This window comes from Dysidea avara, chromosome 1, assembly GCF_963678975.1.
Source record: "Dysidea avara chromosome 1, odDysAvar1.4, whole genome shotgun sequence".
Taxonomy (NCBI): Eukaryota; Metazoa; Porifera; class Demospongiae; order Dictyoceratida; family Dysideidae; genus Dysidea; species Dysidea avara.
Window position 1 is genome coordinate 23085045 of NC_089272.1, and position 14132 is coordinate 23099176.

A 14132-nucleotide genomic window follows, 5' to 3' on the forward strand; every position below is an offset into this window, starting at 1 on the left:
AAACAATGGTGATTGGCAAACCATGTGTGGAGAAAATTACCCTAAGTTTCTCAATGGTTTGCTGTGCTGAAGTAGAACTCACCAAATGAACTTCTGGCCATTTTGAAAAAGTGTCTATTGCAACAAGTAACGTGTGCTTCCCCCAGCTTGCATGATCTATGTGTATTCGCTCCCATGGTTGTTTGGGAACAAGCCAGGGATGCAAGGGGGCCTTAGCTGGATTGTCAGCTACTAAAGCACATTCGTTACACTCACGAGCCATCTGTTCAATATGTGCATCTAGCTTGGGCCACCAGATGCAGCTTCTGGCCAGTGATTTCATTTTAGTCATTCCAACGTGGCTAACATGTAACTCTGTCAACAACATCTTGCGGAGGGACTTAGGAATGATGACTCGCTTTCCCCACATTAAACACCCATCTGTAACTGATAATTCATTAGTTTTACGATAGTAGGGTAAAAGATCTTCTGATATCTTGGATGGCCACCTTCCATGTTGTACTGATGTTAAAACTGTGGCAAGATGTTTATCCTTGCTAGACTCCTTGGCCACTTGAGCAGCTGTTACAGGCAATTCATCAATGGCCATAACGGCATGAACCTTCTCAGCACTATCACGCTTACTGCAGCTATGCATGCGTGACATACAATCAGCACACGTATTGTATTTTCCTGAAATGAATTCAATCTTGTACTGATAGGCACTTAAGAGTAATGCCCACCTCTGCATTCTGGCTGCTGCTAGCAGTGGAATACCTTCTTTAGGCCCCAAAATTTTGCATAAAGGTCGATGGTCGGTAACTAATGTGAAATCACGACCATACACATATTGGTGGAACCGCTTCACAGCAAATATGATTGCCAGGGCTTCACGCTCAATCTGAGCATATTTTTGCTCAGCTGACTGCAAACTACGAGAAGCATATGCTACCGGCTGCTCTGAACTATCCTGCATAACATGCACTAGGCAAGCACCCAATCCTTTTGGTGAGGCGTCACAATATATCTTGAGAGGTTTTTTTACATCATAATGAGCCAGTACTTTTGGTTCACACAATAACTGTTTTGCAGCTTCGAAAGCCTTTTGCTGTTTTGCTTTCCATGCCCACTTACTGTTTTTCCTCAATAATAAATAGAGAGGGTGGAGGGTGTGTGATAGGGATGGAAGGAACTTGGCATTGTACGTCATCATTCCAAGAAATGACTGTAGCTCTTGTTTGTTGACTGGTGGGGGAGCCTTCTTGATGCTCCTGACTCGCTCCTCAGTTGGTGTGATTCCATCATTGGAAATACAATGCCCTAAAAATTCTAGACGTTTCTGGAAAAACTGATATTTCGCTCGTTTTACATGCAGGCCATAATGACGAAGTCTGTCAAGAACCTTGTGCAAGTTTTCCTTATGTTCAGCTCGTGTCCGGCCTGTCACCAAAATGTCGTCAATATAACAAACCACCCCCGGGAGCCCTTGGAGGACTTGAGCCATGGCTTTTTGCCATAATGATGGGGCTGTTGAAATTCCAAAAGGGAGCCTGGTATACTGAAAAAGGCCCATGTGGGTGTTGACGATTAAAAGGTGCTGGCATTCTTTCTTAACTGCCATCTGCTTATATGCTCTCGCTAAATCTAATTTAGTGTAGGTTTCACCATTTGCTAGTGTGCTGAACATTTCCTCTGGTGTCGGCAGTGGATAAACCTGTGACCATATGACTGGGTTTATTGAGACTTTAAAATCCCCACAAATGCGAATACCACCATCTCGTTTGTGCACTACTACTATGGGAGAGGCCCATTCACTGGATTCAACAGGTACCAGCTCCCCTTCAGCCACCTGCGACCTAAGTGTCTCCTCAACCTTGTCCTTGATTGCAAAAGGTACTGGTCGGTGCTTATGGAAACGTGGTGTAGCTGATTCATCTACTGAAATAGTGGCTTCAATCCCACGCAATAAGCCAAGCTCTTCACTAAAAACATCGGAAAATTCAGCTAGCAACTCTTCAGTTTCTGACTGGTTGATGCTGTAAGAGTTATTCACTAGCTGTGGCATCAAGGATGCAAGGTCGATGCCAAACTTACGCAGCCAGTCTCTACCAAACAATGGATATTTTCCAGATATGTCTACCACAATAAAAGAGGCTTCTATTTTACGACTGTGCAACTGTACTTCTACAAACGATTCACCATCTACTGTCAGTGGGGAATGATCGTACTGGTGCAGATTAATCGATGATGGACTGAGCTGACACACACTCGCACTAAAGATTGGAGTGGGAACTGTCAAACGTTCTGCTCCCGAGTCTACTTCCATCTCGATTGGGACCCCATTAATGGTTACCGTGACTAAAAATTTCTCTTGTGACTGATTTCCTATTTGGAAAATGTTGTTCATGTCACTAGAACTATCACTATCACTAAAGTCAGCCATGCCATCTACCTCTACTAGATTCATGCCACTGTGCTTGCTCTTAAGTTTGGGGTCTTTGCTGTATCCCCCTTCTTACTACTCTGGGCTCTCTGACGTGGGTTACGACAAACCTTAGCTAAATGGCCAACTTTGAGGCACAAATGGCACTTAGCAGTCTTGTATTTACATGCTGAAGCTAGGTGTCCTCTACCACCGCAACGATAACAATGGAACTTATCACTACTACCCACCTGGTTGATCTCAGGGTTAGTCAGCTCATCAGGAGGCTCCTGCATAGTTTTCACTTCCTGAGCAACTACTTCAGCAGCTCTTGCACTCTGGAGTGCTATGTCCGCAGTGAGACCCTCCTTACACAATAACTCCTTCTGGCACTTTCTATCACGAAGACCACAAACAAACTGGTCTCTAATTGCTGTTTCTAAATAATTCCCAAAATTACAAGTCTTAGCAAGTCTTCGTAAATCGGCAATAAAATCCACCGCTGTCTCCTCTTTCTTCTGAAGACGCTTGAAGAACTTATATCGTTCGGCAATTTCTATGGTTTTTGGCTGGTAGTGGGCGACTAAATGTTCCATAATGGCATCCAGTGTCAGTTCTGAAACAGGCGTTGGGCTAGCCAAAACTTTCAACTTTGCGAACGTTGCTTGTCCCAATAGCGTTATAAACATTGCCTTCTTGCGGCGAGCAGCATCAGCATTTTCCCCGCGAATGTTGTTAGCTAGGCAGTAGAAATCGAATCGCTCTCTAAAATCTTCTATAGACTCCTTGGACGGGTCAAAGTCTTTCAAACTGCCGTGAGCCATCCTCGTCGCCAATTTATGTCGTGTACTGACACAATAGCAAGCACTCTCTGACTTCACGAGGTTACTCTAATTAACGACTATTCATCTCATGCGCATGCGTACATCTGCATACATGCATATACAACAATACTTTCCCAGTGATTTATCTGCAAGCTGCAGTTTATTGGTCCTTCTAATCTGTGACAATAACTCGTTTGCATTTCCAAGGAGTACTAATGATCACTGGACTATACCATAAACATTTTTGTTGTTGCATTAACATCTTGTAGCAGATTTTACTTAGTGAGGTCAGATCACAAGCCTTTAGTTTTGCTGTCCTCCTGTTTTGAGAAGCAAGATTTGAGGTAGTACTTCATGAATTGGTCAACTACTGGCCATTTTGCTACTGTGGATCTCATGTGCCTTATGCATTGCCGACCTGTTAACTTTGCTCAGGGTATGACAGAAGTGATCTCTAGATAATTTGTAATTACTTGTTGCATGATAGACGTGTTGTCATTCTTATCATCTAGCATGTCGGGGTCAAAGTTCTGTGGATTTTTTAACCTCTTGTTGCACGTGAACACTGCCATCTACATGTAATTGCTGCCGCCCATGTTGTTGGTGTGATTCCAATTAATGCCTATCTGTATCATAGTCTGCATCCTCAGCTTGGTTCTCCTAGTTGTAATGACAGGATTACCAACTGGCGTGCATGACTGACCAGTGGGACTTCAGCATCAGCATGTTGTTAGTTGTTGAGACTACCAGATTGGTGCATTTGCACAACCTAGGCTAGTACATATTTGCATAGCCAATTCAGGGTGAGGCCCAGGCTGGTCACCAGTTGTCATGTGCTGTTCACTATTGTCCGACTTTTGGTGCAGGCTGGTTAGTAAATGTGCCCTAAGAGCATCTCTTAATAAGTCATTACCTGAGATATTGCATCTAGGGTCTTCTCCCATGGGTCATTTCTTTTCCACTGACAATACACCGGCCACGCGTCCTGCTGCTAGTATACAAAAATGCTGAAGTGACATCATCCTATTAATTATACAGTAGCTTTGAAATGCTGTCATGCAAGGAATGTAGGGGCAATACCATTAGTTAGTTAATCGCTGTACCTTGTAACCCCTTGTACCTGGACCTCCAAAATACAATTGACCACACTGGGTATATCCTCTATTGAACTAGTACTGATTCATATGTGTATTTGAATGTTTGTAATTCATACCAATCATGATATTGTCAGCATTTATAACTGTGTAATATTTTTGCTATATAGGCTGCATGTGTGCTATGGATAATGCTGATGCAAAGTCTCTGAAAAGTGCTGCAGTATGTTTTCAGGATCTGTGTATTCTTAAGGAACGTGAGGATCTACGAAACATTCTAATACTAGATTATGGAACATTTAGTAGGAAACAAGAACATCTAGATGCTGTACTGAGTTTCAATTGTTTGAACAAATACTTTTATGTAGTAATTATCAATGAAACTGGTCATCATTCAGGTTCTATTAGTTTTCCACCCACCTTCAAGCAACAGAATTTTTCAATTCTTGAAGTTCCACCTTCATTACTTCGAAATGTTGGTACTATTCAAGATCATGTAGTAACACAAATGCTGATGTTTCTCCAGCAATATTGTTGCCGTAGAGCGTATTATTGTTTGTCTTTAGATAACAACTTTCCAGATGGATCCAAAATCATGGAACACATTGGTCGTGAATATACTTACTGTACAGTGATAAAATCAGTTAATGATTTTATTTATTTAGACAAGTACCACTTCAGAGAAAGTGATGACCCTGCTAAAATGACCATGTTTCCTCTCCTTAGAAATGATGTGCCACGTGTGCCATTCACTGAAAACTCTGGAAAGCTACTATTCTTTTGTTGGGGAGAAAAATACTTTGGTATACCTGTTGCATCACTCTGGGAGGAGTTGGAACAGTTTGGCAACAAGTATTCTTTACATGTCTCAGTGACCACTGCTTTTCCAAGTGTAGCTTATGAGGTAGAGTGTCTATATATTGTATAATAGTTTTATTATTAGACAATCATACTCTGTAGCTAGCTTTAAAAAGAAAAACGAAACGAGCAAGTAAAATGCATGCTCCAAAACCATCTATGGGAGTTTTGAGGCTTGCACTATACCAAAATGATTCAACTTAAAAATAATGCTTTTTGATGATTTTGTCCTCTTAACCAGTAAAGATGACAAAACATACAAATAGTATAATTCAAAACAGACAAAAGAATGCTGCTATCAGAATACATAGGTTAATTTTGAGACAGGGTGTTATATCAAAGGGTGACGACCAAGAAATGGCTGCAGCGATGACTTATCACAAAGTGATTACATAATTATATCATTGTAGCTGTTACTTGGCCATATCTATAGTGGATTATAATGGTCAGCCATCGGACATTTACTGACCAATTAGTTCGAAGACAGCCCAATTACCTACTGAACTGGTCATGAAGAGCTGACTGATTTCCGCTAAAAAATTGATATATTCTAATAGAACAGTCAGTGACTCTAATATAGAGCAGTCAAACAACTTTTAAAAGGTGTACTTAAAAGGTTCAAAAAATCAAGGAAAAAAATTGTCTGACTTCGGGAATCAAACCTTCACCTTTCAATGAAGTGCAATCTGCACCATTCTACCACATCCTCACACACTGTTGTAGTGGTTTCTAAAGGGGTTTTAAATGTCCTGCAATTAAAACCATAACTGATATAGATACATGTCACAGATCATTGCATTGGATAATTTCATATCAAGTCATCATAATGTTATTATCACAGATTTATTATGTATGCGGTTTAACAATGTAACAGTGCATGGCTTCTGAAGGAGTTTTGTGTGTCAAAATACTCACATCCAAGCTTTGAAAATCCTTTATTTTTCAGGGGGTATGCCCCAATTTGGCATGCTTACACATGCTGCTAAGCATTACCATACAATGTCAGATCAACTTTGACTTTGATCTGACATAATGTCAGATCAATGAAGACTAGTTATAATCAATCCTCTCTGGCCATATCACATATTTTTCAAACTAGCCTGGTCCAGGTCAAGTGTATTGTGTTGATTGAATTATGCAAGGAGTTATCAGAGATAGGAACAACAATTCCAACTTTAGAAAATGGCTTTTTGCTCTTGATTTTCCATCCATCCAGACTTGGAGTCAACTGCCACCTGCAAACAACTATGAAAATGGGTGTGAAATGAATCAGTACTTATAACCACAAATCATCAGTAGTGGCTTTCTAATCACCTTAGTATTGTAATGAACTTGGCCACCCACTGCTTCATGATAGGCATTATATGGAACCATATATGCAAAATAACTATAGTCTGCTTTATTATCCACCATCAGTGTTGAGAGTAACGCATTACTTATGTAACGTGTTATGTAATATTATTACTTTTGTGGTAACTAAGTAATTTAACGAAATACTGTACACTATAAAAACAGGTAATATAACTCAGGTCGCGTTACCTAAGTAATATAGTTACTGTAACAAATCTAATATTATGTAATATTATTACTACAAGTAACGAAGTTACTAATCTCGTTAGTAATCCACTGAGTAATGTCTAGCCACAACGAAGTAATGGAGCCTACTGAATGAAGCTTATTCACCAGCTTCTTACTTATAACCAAGATTTGCACACTACCCAACAACGCAATCATGTCACGTGATAAGGTGGTAGTTTCACATGTGACAGCTTAAGGCCGTGGACACAAAGTAATGTAATATGTAAAATTATAGTTACTTTATTTTTTGGGTAATATGTAACTGTAACTAAATAGTTCTGTTGCAAGTAATATGTAACTATAGCTAGTTACTTGTAAAAAGTAACTGTCCCAACACTGTCCACCATGTGGTGAGATCTATATAAATGAAGCTGAAAAGCCATCCATCTGACTGTCTGCATTCCATTTGAGTTTACACACTTTTCTTGCCAGCTGCTGAATGTATCAAAGCAGGTTTTGTGTCAATGGAAATGTGCATCATCTGTGAGTAATAGCCCATATTTTATAAGTTTCTAAGTGCTGCCTTTTCATCTATGATCTGTTGAAGATAGTAGAGCACTGTCAAAACTGCAGATACACAGCTGTAGTGTTTGTGCATCGACCTCTTAATCCAAATATTCTGTCAGTCCCTAGTTCGATCTAGCACCAAGACTTTAGTCACCTTTGTTACATTTTTTCCTCTTGCTGTTAAATGGAGTCCATTGAATGCGATTGCATGTGATCATTAATGCTTGAATTGTGGTGAGATACCAAAGTAAAATTGTTTTGTGCTAAGTGACTTGAACAACATCAAAGGTGGGTCTTTGTTAAAGAAGTATAGGTAGACAGCATAAGCAATGTCAGCTGGCAGCCATCTACCATATCACTGTCTCATGTAAACCTAATACCTTAACAGACTGGATTTAATGAGTGAAGAACACATGTACATGACACATTAATTGTTGACATTTGTGGTCATAATGTGTAGCAACCTCATTGCCATGCTCTTAGACTATTGATTCCACAAATGGGCCAGGTCACATGTATCTTTATCATTCTTCTGTAACTGTTAGCTATAAAGGCTACTGAGATGGAGAAGAGGGTAGTTTTATTCCTGGTGGTGGATTAGGTTCTATGTGATAGTTAGACTTCAAGATACAGGGCTCTACAGAATTTAGTAACCCAAATGGTCCTGTGTTGCAGTGCCCAAGCAAAGAGAGGGCACTACTACAGGATCTGAGTGTTTCTAAATTCCATAGAATCCTGTGTTTGAAGTCTACCTTATTTAGACCATTATGGTCAGGTATAATGCAACCCCAAATGATGCAGAAAATACTATGCTTTAGAGATAAAATACTTGAATTTCATTGGCTACTTAGATCCCTTGCTTTCATCTCAATAGATCCGCAATTAAAAACACAATAATTGCATGCCTGTAGCATTGGCAATACATTGGTATTTAACTGGAAAATGAGTGCCATACCAATTAGAGTGACATGTATTGGGCTTATGTTTCTACTAATGAATGTCATGTCATAAACAGCTGTGAAGGTACAATAATGAGCTGGGATGTTTGAGGCTTCATGTACAATGGGCTCATGTCTTATTGAGCTACTGTGCACGTGTAATAAAACATGCAGTTTATATGTACATATGTACACAGTACATGCAGTCTTCATCATCGAGCTGAGTCCTAAAACAAGCTAAAAATGAAAAAATGGATATGATTTTTCTCTAGTAAAATAGCATTTCAACCAACCAGTTAATTAGTGATGACAGTAAAAGTGTCAATGTGTGGTTAGTGCTTCATTGCAAATCCAGGAAAAGACAATGTACTTTTATGGGTTCCCTATAGGAAATGTGTAGTAGTGAAAACTTTGATTGGTCGTATTAAGGTGTCAGACATTTGAATGTTTAGGTTTTGAAATACTTTTAGGTACGTAGTTATACAAATGAGCCAACTTGTGTGATTCCAGTCATGAACTGCTGACTGTAGCATAACCAGCAGTGGCACTCCAACAGCTAAACCAGTCAACTATCATATATAATAGGGACCACAAAGGAGTGGGTGTGGCCCATGAAAAACTTCACCCAAAAAACCAGCCTCACGTTTCCCTGACGACAATGAGGCAGTACTGGTTAGGTAAAACTAAGCCCAAGCAAGTCTTCAGATTGACCCGAAACGCTTTCAGCAAGTTGCTACAGAATTTTATTTAAAAAAATTATTAAACAGAATTTTCTACTGACTGATTGAGTAACTGACTGATGCCTTCAGACAAGCATAACTCTATAACGGCTAAGGCTACGTGCTTGATTTTTTCACTGTTCGATATTGCTTCGGCCCGAGAGGTAGGGACCTGCCGATTATGCTGGCATAATTATGAGCGTAATAGGTGCCTGAAAGCATTGAGCATAATGCTATAGAATATTTGTGTAATAGTATGAATTCTTACTTATCAAAATGGCTATCACAAAAAGATCAATATACTCTAATAGAACAGTCAGTAACTCGAATAGAACAATCACATAGCTGACTGTTCTATTAAAGTATATTGATCTTTTCTGTGATACGCATTTTGACAAATAAGTTTGTGCTTCAGCCACTTGTTATTTATCCATAAACTGGAAATTATTAGCAGAGCATGAGAGCTGAGGCATAAATAATTGGGCATAATTTAAGCATAATAGGTAAATATTTGAGCAGTGCAGCATAGCATAATAGGTAAAATTATGAGCACAATTGGCGGGTCCCTACCGAGAGGTGCCTTTTAGCATACCGCAGCATGTACAATGCGTTCTTCATGGACTTACCATTGTCCTTCTTTGTGTCCCATTCATCTTTGCTGACAGTGAAGAGTGTTGATTTGGTGGTAGCTAGCATATGATGGCTTCCCTTTGTAATGGAAAATCATCTGTATTTTTCATAGTGGTTACTTTGATTGCAGAGGTGCTTTTCGAACGGTTCTTCATTCATAGTGTTGTGTAATAGGTTGAACATAGTTGACAACGAAGCATAATGAATACTTCACTTTTCATACAATATTTTATATAACTTGGGCGTACTCGTTTTTTTTGATGCGTTATGCGTGAATTGTAGGGGTGCTTTTCAAACAGTTCTTGAGATTCGTAATGCTGTGTAACAGGTCTGACATAGCTGACAATGAAACCTAATGGATGCTTCACTTTTCAGACGATAATTAACAAAGCTGGCCATTTCTTTCGTTGTATACGTGGGTTCACCAGTCATAATAATACTATTTACAAAAAAAGTTAACTACCAAGTACACAAAAAAAATTGGAATTTTCATCTAATCAGAGTAGGGATAGCACATTGATTAAAAGTACTGAAACAAGCTGGAGTAGTGCATGACATTAAATCACTGTAAGAAGTGCTATATCCCTACTGTGCATTTCCATTATGGTGTACTGAGCACAGTAGGGATATGACACTTCTTATTGCTTTACTGTGATTTAATATCATGCACTACTCCAGCTTGTTTCAGTACTTTTTATTGATGTGCTATGGTCCCTATTCTAGTTGAAAATTCCAATTTTTTTGGATACTTGTGTATGTATGACTTGATTAAACTACAAATCATATATTTTACCATAATTATTAACATATTTAATTTATAAAGTCGTATGTTGGTATAATCCCCCCTCCCCCCAATTGTTGTATGAGATATCTCATAGGTTGACTACACTGTATGTATGTACAGTATGTACATGTGGGTTGTTCCGGTTGTATTGTTATTGGTTGTTATGTGATCATTTATGTAGGTGATAAAGGAGGATCCTGAAATAACAAAGCCAAAATTCTATCGATTTGCAATCTATTTATCTGACACTAGTGAAGACAAGGTTCTGTCAGTCCTTGAATATCTTCGACCTACAAAGTTTGTGGGTACAAGGATAGGGTTGAAGCTAGATAGCTCTACACAGAAAGGACAGTTTGTTAGCACTGGAAGTAAAAATATTTCAAGAGCTACCTATAAAATATGCAAGTATGCTATTCAAATGGAACATTATTCAGAAGATAACAAAAAGTACTTTGTAGATATTGAAGGTAATCATCACAGAAATTGTATGCTACTAAAACAGTCAAGCTGTGACAAAAGTGGTAGTAAATAAGTTTAGAAATCAAAGGCAGTGGCCAAGAAATGGTGTTAATTTTACTAATGACATACACCATATTAAATTGATTGACATTGATATGATTGTAACTATTTCTTGGCTATTACCCATTGTTTTAATCCGGGATGGCTATATCCTTTTTTTCATACTTTAGCTATTTTGGCATATGTACATACAATACCACTTCTATTTGTATTTACTACTTCTTTTTATTTATATTGGTTTGGGAAGCTGCAATTGCAGCCTCAGGATAAGAAGTCATTCTTGATGGGGTGGGCTGTAGTAACTTCATGAGGAGGCCTCATGACTGTTAATAATGTTCTCATTGGAGCCTGACAAGCATTTTGTAGCCGTTGCCACTCTTATTGTCTGGGTGCAAGTATGCAACTTCACAAAGTCTATGGAAAAGCACTGTTATAATTAACTACAATACTTTGTAAATCTATTCTTTGGTGATTGAATCAAAATGTTTTTTGGTTTCAGTGGAGTAGTATGCAGTGTTGACAAGTTAGCTAGTCTATGTATGCTACAGCTCAGCTCCAAGGTAATATTTGTCCACATCTATAACGTGATCAAAACATGGCAAAATGTGAGCAAAATGTGGGCAAGATATAAGCAGAACTTGTGCATATCAAGGACAAGTTGCATCCTCTTGCAATTTGTACTGTGACTAAAGTTGCATTGCAACACGTACATAGACTATCTCTACAGCACAATTTTATACAGATGCGTAAGATGCACCCAGAACACGAGTAAAATGCAGGCAAAATGAGGGGAAATGCATCTAGGGCACAGGCAAATGCCTACTTAGAGCTAAGATGTATCGTAATCTATGCCGGTTAGTCCATCAAATTTGCAGACTTTCAATATAGCTTCAGGTCCCTTGTGGGATAACTGTAAACAAATAAAATCTAACTGCTCCATTAGAGTGTTTTGATTGTTTAATGAAGAAGGATTCAACAATGCTGCATTTTAGTGTAAAATCCAACCTGTATGTTGGTATGACAATTTTTATCAGGAATTTTCCGTTGGTTGTTCCCACTCTTGTTTCATTACTGTTTCCCTAGAATTACACTTATCCCAATCTCTATTACATTATTGATAAAATAACTGTGCAAGTGCTGATTTCTTGATACATAATCGTGTAGCATGTGGCTTTCAACTATAGACATAGGCGGCAGAAAGGGGGTAGGGGGCTTATCCCCCCCCTCAGAATGATATCTCGCCAAAATTTTCCTTCTTTGAGTGGGGCTGAAAACTGTGAAAAAGGTCAATCTAATCAAAAACACCCAAGCTGTAAAAAATGGTGCGGCCCCCAAAAAGGCTATGGTGAAAAAAGATGTGAAATCCAAGGTGGCAGTCAAGAAATTGCTGTGATGGTAGGTTAATGGTAAAAATTTTAACAATGACAATTCAGGTGAATTTGGTGCCAATACCAATCAGGCTATAATCAGCTAGTCATAGTTATGAAGTATTGCATGGGTGAGATCAAACTATACAAGAAGTGTACCTTATTTATCTAAAAAGCTGGTCAGGCGTGAATTGCACTACATGTATTATACTGTAGTCCACCATTTATGAAACTTTAACGTTTAAGAAGTAGTCGTTATGCATGACTGTTCCCCATGCATTTTTCAACTGGGCATTGCCAACATTATGCTGGGTATTATTAAACTAGTATAGCTTAATTCTTTTTATCACATGTATACTTAAGTGTGCAGCTAGTTCAGCTTGTATCAGTCTTGCATCAACAACCAAATTAGCCGATTATTCCGATAACCGATATTAAGCAACAGAATTAGCTGATACTGATAACTGATCTGATATACACTAACAACACTAATACTCATTCTCATCATTGTTAAATGGCTCATATTAGTAGCATATAACCATTGATGTACGGTCAGTCTAGGCTAAAATGTAGTTAGATGCATACCACAAGTAAAATTTACTCATGGTAAACAGGTTTTAAGTACATTTTACTACTGCTATACAGATGGCCAGTACTAAATAGAAACCTAAAACCTCAGTTTACTTTGGGCATGGCTTAAACCTGACAGTTTACTATGGGAATGGCTTATAGTCACCGCTATAAGCCATCTTATTTAAAATGCCAAATAACTTATGTCACATCATTATACTACATAGTGCAGTGGAGATTTACATCGGCTTTGATATAATTGAAACCAATGAATCGCCTAGTAGTCAATATCTGCCCGATACCATTATTAAACCAATTATTGAACCAATTACCGGTGCAACACTAGCCTGTATATAAGCTGCAGTGTTGGTGTGTTTTATGTATAGTGCTTCTATACAGTTTTATAGGTCCTTTTATTTTTAAACATTGCCTTGTTATTTTATACACTGGGTCTTGGTGCTAATACAGCACCAAAGGGTCACTAACTCACGAAAAAGGAGTACAGATCTTAACAAATTTCTCAAGATTTCACGGATTTCACGAAATCGAAGGAGAACTGCAAAATCTGATTTTAAAATTAAGATGATGTATATTGTATAAGTCAGAAGTGACATATAGCAGTGGTAACTCAGACTCAAGGCTGATTGAGTGCAACTGGGACACTTAGCCTGCATGCATGAACTTTCATCTGTAGTAATGTGATCGATGATCATGAATGGATTTGTACTATCAAACAATATATACATACATAATATATATTCAAAACTTCTAAAATCACTGATATCATAATTATGTATAATTACTGTGTCCGTGCAGATGTACATGACATAGTCATTTTTAACTATTTACCACAATTATCACACATACAGCTTGTATCCTTCATTTTGTTATTCACTCATATTCAGATAAAGCATTTTGTTTGATCACTATGTATGGATGTACGAGAGAGGAACCTGTAACCAGCCTACTGGAATAAAACATACAAGCAGTGCTGCCATTGAACTTCATGATACTTAGGACAACATGGGTGCATCTAGAGCTGGGAAATAGTAAAAAAACATCGAGTATTGTGATATTTATTTTCAAATTGTATCGTGATAATTAGCCTCTACACTATCTTGATGGATGTAACACTACTAAATGACTACTAAATAGTTCAATTCATGAACCATATTCTTGCCTTTTCACAAGAAAGGAACAATGTTTAGGTGTAAACATGTAATGTATAAATTAGCAAGTTTGTTCACAAAATTCTCAATTGTACAACAGCTAACTACTGATCTGTTATCGTGATATATTCATTATATCAATCGTCTTGTGAAAATTTTGCTATAGGTGCATCA

The 14132-nt window shown here is 38.2% G+C and overlaps 2 protein-coding genes across 3 annotated transcripts in view; one reads left to right on the forward strand and one right to left on the reverse strand.

The window, feature by feature from the left end:
- LOC136259786 (uncharacterized) overlaps window positions 1-14132 on the forward strand; it is a 48298-nt gene that overhangs the window by 3517 nt on the left and 30649 nt on the right. For both annotated transcript variants that reach the window (XM_066053326.1, XM_066053335.1), the window contains exons 2-3: window positions 4490-5223; window positions 10515-10800. In XM_066053326.1, coding sequence (XP_065909398.1) covers window positions 4495-5223; window positions 10515-10800 — 1015 coding nt within the window. In that variant the 5' untranslated portion in view covers window positions 4490-4494. The remainder of the gene's footprint in view (window positions 1-4489; window positions 5224-10514; window positions 10801-14132) is intronic.
- Window positions 2443-3225, reverse strand: LOC136269205 (uncharacterized). The gene has a single exon (XM_066064742.1). It carries the CDS (start codon window positions 3223-3225, stop codon window positions 2443-2445), a length of 783 nt encoding a protein of 260 aa, XP_065920814.1.